We start from the raw sequence: 7,500 nt of genomic DNA on the forward strand, positions 1-7,500 counted from the left end.
GGGATGTCGTCAGACTATCTCAGACAGCGGGGGCATTAGCATGGAGAGAGAGGGTGAGGGAAAGTTCAGCGTCAACAGAGCAGTGTAAATCACAGAGCTCGGGTGAACAGTCAGTTAATCTGGCTCAGCTTTAAGCCAAGCTCTGTATAGCGTATACCATAGTCTAGCTCGCTCACTCCCTCACTCATTCACTCACTCACTCACTCACATATACACAGGGCTTCAGAGAGGACTCCACCATCTGCTCCATCCGCATCTCCGCGTCCGAGTCTCTGTGACCGTCTGTGCATGCCACCACATTGTGACGTCACAGGGCCACTGTCAGTTCATCTGCGGATTAAAGTGGACATTCAGGGGTTAGGTCATCGCCCAGTACCGCGGAGGCTGTGCTGGTACCACGGGTTTATGGTTAATGGGGGAATATGTTCAGTTCATAGGTTTACATGGAGCGTTCATTGGCCTGGTAAAAATCTTAACCACACATTAGAGGACCTCAAACCCTGTCAAAAGGGAACTTCACGAGACAGTTACGATAAATGAATAATGGGTAATTAAGGACTTGCAAAGCGTTTTTACGAGTTGTGTTAACTGTGCAGTAGACGTTTAAGGCATTTTAATTTCTTACTACAGCTATCATGGGATCATATACACACACAAACACGCATGCACACACACACACACGCACACACACCAAATCTGCTACCACTGTTTTAGATGATAAAGTTTAATTTGAGGCATTCTCGTTCCCCATTGTTAAATACCAAAAACACGTTGAGCCGGAACGCGATATGCATTGGCGTCCTGAGTTTTGCTTGCGTTCCTTTATATTGCAGCCTGATCAGTGCCCTGTGCCAGATGTTAGGATGCATAATCCACATGCACACATACACACGTGTGTTAAAGGTCTGTGTGGAGATTGTGAAGCTTCATATAGATGCTTGTCATGTCCCACCACCTCCAAACGGTCACTATAATCCCCCCCCAAAAATCCATTTGACCTCCCCCTGGTGAGCCGTTGTCGTAGTAACACCAATAGGAGCAGATGTTCAGAGGTCACTTTAGCTCCTTGCTACCCTTTGACCTATGAACCCTTTGTTTCTCATGGGTTTCTTTCCTCAGATGACATCAGTCTCACAGAAGCACTGGAGAATTGTGTTGTTTACCGGCTGTTCAGAACAGTTCACACAACGTAAATGTAGATGTTACTTTAAATTCTATTTCAGCAGCGGTTTTGGTCAATACTTTAGTAACGGCTTTTGGTTGATTCTACTTCCTAACGTCAGCTTTAACTCAGATGTAAAGAATTAACAAGTGAAAGTTTTAAATGGCCTTCTTCAACTGCTCCTGACAGAGGCCAGTGCCTACAGAAATGTATGTTATCCCGTTGAAGATGTATTGAATTGAAGAACGTGTATGCTAACGTACTCGTCTTTGGTTTCGCGTCGACAGGTAAAGTGCTGGCAGCCGGCTGTAAGGAAAGTGCCCTGCCTAGGTCTTGATGTAGCCTATGGCTGCCAGATTTCCAGATTTCTCTCTGTTGGTTTATCCCACATACATTTACATGGTGTATGTAAGAGGTTGGCCTTGTTAGAAAGAGAAAGTAGAGGAGTAGTGAAGTTCTTGTGACGCTGATGGAGAAGGGTTGGAGGTTATAAAGCAGGCAGGAGACAAAAACACAGGCTTTTGAGACTGCTCTGTCAGTGTAAACATTTGTAAGAATAGAACGCGTCCGTCCTGTTTGTGGCAGGGTTTGACTGGGTTCTGTGCCATTTGTTGTGCAGGTACAGAGAACTGGTGGACACCACGTTGACAAACAAAAGGAAGATCTCAGCGGAGGAGAAGTGTCGCCATATCTTACAACACTGCAAGCTTCAAGGCTGGCAGGTTAGTTCATAATTAATAAGCCCTTAAAAGCTTGTGACTAACCAGCACGTGGACCTTCTGAAAAAGTATAAAAACCCGTAAAATCAACTGAGCCAAACCAAAACTTTATTGTTCTTCTTACCTCATCCCGCTCCCTTGGGGCTCCATCTCTCTTTCTCTCCCTCTTCTCTCTCTCTTTCTCTCTCTCTCTCTTTCTCTCTCTCTCTCTCCTCTTGCTCTCTCCTAGATTGGTAGCAGTAAAGTGTTCTTGAGGTACTGGCAAGCAGATCATCTGAATGACCGCTGCCATCAACTCCACAGGAAGGTCGTCACCTGTCAGAAAGGTAACATCAGCAAGAGACAAGACTACTGGTTTTATAACACCTGTTTTTCTGGGACTTGGTCCTTGACCAGTGTGTGTGTGTGTGTGTGTGTGTGTGTGTGTGTGTGTGTGTGTGTGTGTCTCAGTGGCACGTGGTTGGCTGGCCAGGCAGCGAGTCCGTCGCAGGCTGAATTCCCAGCAGCGGGAGCAGAACAGTGTCCAGCGTTTTCTGCAGGGAGCAGAGGACATGGGCCTTCGTGCCTACGACAGCCTGGTCATCCAGAACGCGGCCGACATCGCACGTGAGAATGACCGCCTGCGAGGCCACGTCAGCGGACCGCCGCTTGGAGAAAGACCCGAACCCGTCGGCAAGGAAGAGGACTCGCCCAAAAGGTGAGGAACCCGTCGAGAAGTTTCATCCAAATCCCCGTTATCGCGAAGGCCAGAGACCGCTTCATAAACGACGCAATACGCAGAAACAGTTACATTTTCAATTTTTCCTCAGTATAGTCATAACCACAGCTGTTTTTCCCTCCGTATTTTCCGTCCAGGTAGGTCGCAGGGATATTGATCGTTACTGTGTGGTATGTACACTGTGCTAAAGAGCTAAGGAGGTGAATTTCTCTCTGAAATCGTCAACATGTTTGCCAGCATTTGAGAGACACAGCTAGCTGCCAGTTTTAGTCTTTTATTTCAGAGTGTACCCCTCTGTGAGTGCAGATAACACACATCGAAACGTCAGTTCTTCTGGAGGGTATACGGGCGGTAGATTTTCCCGCGTTCAACATCGTCGGACGTCCCTACTCAGTCCCGGCCCCGGGGACGTGAGTGTTCCTGTTTCAGTCAGATCATAAATGAGAAGTTGTTCAGGCGCCGTAGCATTAAATTACTGTGTTAAGGTTCTGAGTTAAGGCCACAACTTGCCATGTTCTGAGAGGGTAAACCGAACACAGTGACCTTCCCATCACTGCACTCCAACCACTCCCACCAGCGCCAGCAGGGTGGGGGGGGGGGGGATCACCTGCACGGGAGCAGGTGAATCCAGAGGAGTGACCCGGGCCTTTACCTGGCAGGTAAAGAGACGCATTGGATTTGCGCGAGTAGAAGAGCACATACACACACACGTTAGTCCTCATCCCCTCAGACTGACGTAACGGCGGGAGCCAAGATAGCACAGGAAATTGGACATGCCAAAGTGAGAGAAAAACGGGGGGAAAAAACACAAATGAACAGCTTGAATCATTAGCGTACGGACGTCTTGAACACATCAGCCCCTGTCAGTGCAGCCAGCAGCTCTGTAATTGGACAAAGTCACACACTGATGTCGTAATTTTTGGAACAATAGTCTGCCTCGCACCGCATACACAAAAGCGGTGGAGTTCTGTTTTCCTCCAAGAACTTGTCAGTGTTAACGCCAGACTGCATTTGCAAACGATGTTTATTACCTATGACGTTTGACTAGTTTTTTGGTTGTTTTTACTACAACCCTTTAAAACCAACACAATTTATGGGCGGTTTTAGTATTTCTTCTTGTTCTTGGAATGGTGCCACCAGATCATGTGCTGTCTGCCTCTGATGATACAATGTGTGTGAGTTTGAGTGTGTGTGTGTGTGTGTGTGTGTGTGTGTGTGTGTGTGTGTGTACATCGGTATTATTAGCGTGACAGTTCTCATTCCTTGTTTTCGGAGCTAAATTTAATGATGTTTCCACATCTATGTTGGCGCAATAGACGTGTTGGTGAGTAGTAGCCACCATCTTTTCCATCAGTTACACATGTGGATGTGTGTACTACCCTGTCTGAGAACCAGCAATCAGACAGTCTGACCCCCCCCCCTTCACCCCCACCCCCCCACACACATTGTCATATGAGTTTTTAATCATAGATACCTCTGGATTAAAGACACACTGACGCAAATAGATAGAACAAAGCCAACGTTGCAGACATTACTGGTTTCTTAGGAAAGAATGTTTCGGTAGTTGTTTCCATTTTGGAACGTGCTTTTAGAAAAATTCTTTCCTCAGATGGTTTGATACATGTGAAATATGCAAGGTTGTTTGAGTGTGTGTGTGTGTGTGTGTGTGTGTGTGTGTGTGTGTGTGTGTGTGTGTGTGTGTGAGTGCGAGTGCGAGTCTGTGCGCGAGTGTGTGTCTGTGTGTACAGAGGTACATTTTTTATTACAGCAGATTACTAATTCACAATCAAATCATTGCAACCTGACTGTTTTTTCTACCCATGTTTGTTTTCATAAATTTAATTACTTCAGTTTTTTTCTGTGGCTTTCAGTTGCTTCACACAGATGTTTATATGCATGTTACTGTAAATGCAGTTAAAAATGGAAAATGAATAGACGTGCACACACACAAACACGCACAGACACACGCACAGACACACACACAGACACACACACACACACAGACACACACACACACACACACACACACACACAGACACACACACACACACACACACACACAGAAGATTCAGAGGAGCTCCTTGCCTCAGCAGGGTCCCCCTTTTTCCCACCCACTCCTCGCACTGACATCTGTTATTGGGAGGAGGAGGAGGAGGCTCCTAGGGATGTGTCTGTGTGTTGCTGTATTACCCCTCACCCTACAGCGAGCCTCTTCATGCCAGATTTAGAGAAATCTCTCTGGGCTTTAAGACCCCATCCCCCCTCCACTCTTTGCCTCTCACAGGACCAACAGATGGCAACCCTTGATTAAAGGGGAAATATAAAACTTCAATATGCATATCATATTATCGTATTACAGGAAGCTGCTCAAACAGTCAGCAGTATAAATGAGATATTTGAGCTTTGGTGTGTAATACCTTGAGTCAAATATATGTTTGTGTGTGTGTGTGTGTGTGTGTATGTGAGTGTGTGTGTGTGTGTGCTTTTAAATATACTGTGCTTAAAAGTCATTATCTGCATAACTCACTGTGTAGAACTAACTTATAGGATATGGTAAAAACAACCATCATATGAAAAGAGGAAGCCAAACTCAGTGCTTTGGTCAGTAAGACGATTGAATTTAATTTAAAGTGAATATGATGAAGCTGATATTACTGTCAGCTGAAGTGTAATTTAGTCGTTGTTTATTTAGTCAAGCTTAATGAAAAAAGTAGTTCAGAGAGAAGACCTCTGCCTTATTCCTCCCTGATTAACCTTTGCGTTTGATTTGATGTGTCAACCATCCGAGTATTCATTTGATTTCAGCTAGAGCAGCATTCTCCTCAAATCATTCACTGGTCACTTAGCACTTCTGCTGTGTTCTTCTGGTCAGACACAAAGTACGTCACTACCTCTGCTTAGAGAGAAGGAGAGAGACAGTGAAAGAAAGAGAGAGAGAGAGAGAGAGAGAGAGAGAAGCAGAGAGAGAGAGAGAAACAGAGAGAGAGACAGAGAGACAGAGAGAGAGAGAGAGAGAGAAACAGAGTGAGAGAGAGAGAGGAGATGGTGGAAGAAGGAACGAAAGGTGGGGGAGCAGAGAACAAATGGAGAGTATATGAAAATGTAGGAAGAGTGGGATGGATGGATGGATGGATGGATAGATAGATGGATAAAAGCAGACTTTCTTTCTTTCATTATTGTTCTTCGTGCAAAGCATATTGAGCCTCAGTCAGTATTGGAAGTATGTAAATATAACCATTATATAAAGATAACCAGTATTATTATTAATGTTTCAATAATTCATCGGTCCATCCACTCTTCCTCTCAGGCCTATGGAGAGGACTGGGAGAGTGAATGATGCCTCGGGCCGCGGGGGGAGCCGGCCAGTCAGACACTTCCGCTCTAGCTCCGTGCCCATCCCCTTAGCCATGGAGAACTTGGTACATTCCAGCGTTGGGTCATCAATCAAACCAGCTCTGCAGACAGCGGTACACGCCGCCGAGGAGGGGGGCGGAGGGGGGAGTCTTTCATCGCCACGGAAACAGCCGCCCCCCAAACCCAAGAGGGACCCGAACACACGTCTGAGTGCGTCCTACGAGGCGGTCAGCGCCGGCCTGAGCATCGCCCCAAAAGACAGCCCTGCCGAGGGCCAGTCGTCGCCCTCCGGAAGCCCCCCCAAAACCCAGCTCTCCCCCTCTGACAGTGCGTAACCCCTCACATTCTCTCACGCCATGCCGAAAAAGTCTTCACCGCTTACCGCATTATGATTAAAAGTGTTTCAGAAAAACCCAGGGTATTTGTGAAAATTGCTCTCTTTTTACATATTCAAATACTGAACACTTGTGCACTGACACTTATGAAGCAAACAGCTCCTTAATGGCTATGTGCTTGGTTTATATTCTGCCTTTCTTGGAAGTCGCTTTGGATAAAAGCCTCTGTTAAATGAAGAAGTGTAACGTTAATGTGAATGTCAGTCGCTGTTTTTACAGTGTGAATGTATTTACGTTGCTCTATGTTGGGCTGCAGATCCTTTGGTTACTCACACTCATGCAATCCTTTCCCCCAGCTCTGTCCAAACCGCGCCCTCACAGCGACGACTATAGCACCATGAAGAAGATCCCTCCTCCCAAACCCAAACGGAGTCCCAACACCAAACTCACGGGCTCCTACGAGGAGATTTCGGCTCCCTCGCGCCCCACTGACATGAAGCTGGCGTGCCTTACCCGCGGCGGGCACTGCCTGGGTCACATGCAGCGGGCGGCCTCCATGGACGGACCGCCCTCGTCCGTGCTGAGCCTGTACCCGTGCCAGGATGAGGAGGACGTTTATATCGAGATGGTGGGTAGTGCCAGGGCACTTAGCCTGCAGGACACCGACAGCCCGGAGCAGAGCGAGGCCGTGTACGAGGAGATGAAGTACTTTTTACCGGAGGAGGGCGTGGTCTTCACCAAACCCGAGAGCTCAGCTCCGAATCCCAACCCTCACCAGACCCTCGAAATCAAAAGGCCGGTCGTCGGCATGGCGACAGAGCACCCCAGCCTGCCCCCGCTGGCGGGCAAGGCGCACGCCAAGGAGGGGACGACTTGCGACATTCCGGCTCCGTTCCCCAACCTCCTCCCCCACCGCCCCCCTTTGCTGGTGTTCCCCCCGTCGCCCGTCACCTGCTCCCCGGCCTCGGACGAGTCGCCTCTCACCCCGCTGGAGGTGAAGAAGCTTCCGGTATTTGAGACCAACCTCAACTACTCGAGCCAGGATGGGAGCGGAAGCCCTCTTTCCCCTCAGTACGCCCGCCAGAGAGCCGACTCCTCCCCCAGCCTGTCGGTCTTGATGTCCGACAAGTCGACCCCGCCGCTGACCCCGCCCCCGCCCCCGCCCCCTCCTTCGGCCCTCCCTCCCCCTTACCGTCCCCCGTCTCACTTCCC

General features: G+C 48.3%; 1 protein-coding gene across 1 annotated transcript in view; it reads left to right on the forward strand.

Annotated features, from left to right (window-relative positions):
- The window catches only part of myo16 (myosin XVI), a 114,092-nt gene that overhangs the window by 88,441 nt on the left and 18,151 nt on the right, over positions 1-7,500 (forward strand). The window contains exons 28-32 of the mRNA XM_030786936.1: positions 1,782-1,884; positions 2,111-2,207; positions 2,332-2,578; positions 5,907-6,280; positions 6,645-7,500. The exon at positions 6,645-7,500 is cut by the window's right edge and continues 317 nt beyond it. Of these exons, the coding sequence (XP_030642796.1) occupies positions 1,782-1,884; positions 2,111-2,207; positions 2,332-2,578; positions 5,907-6,280; positions 6,645-7,500 (1,677 nt within the window). The remainder of the gene's footprint in view (positions 1-1,781; positions 1,885-2,110; positions 2,208-2,331; positions 2,579-5,906; positions 6,281-6,644) is intronic.

The sequence above is a fragment of the Chanos chanos genome, chromosome 10, assembly GCF_902362185.1.
Source record: "Chanos chanos chromosome 10, fChaCha1.1, whole genome shotgun sequence".
NCBI classification, from domain to species: domain Eukaryota; kingdom Metazoa; phylum Chordata; class Actinopteri; order Gonorynchiformes; family Chanidae; genus Chanos; species Chanos chanos.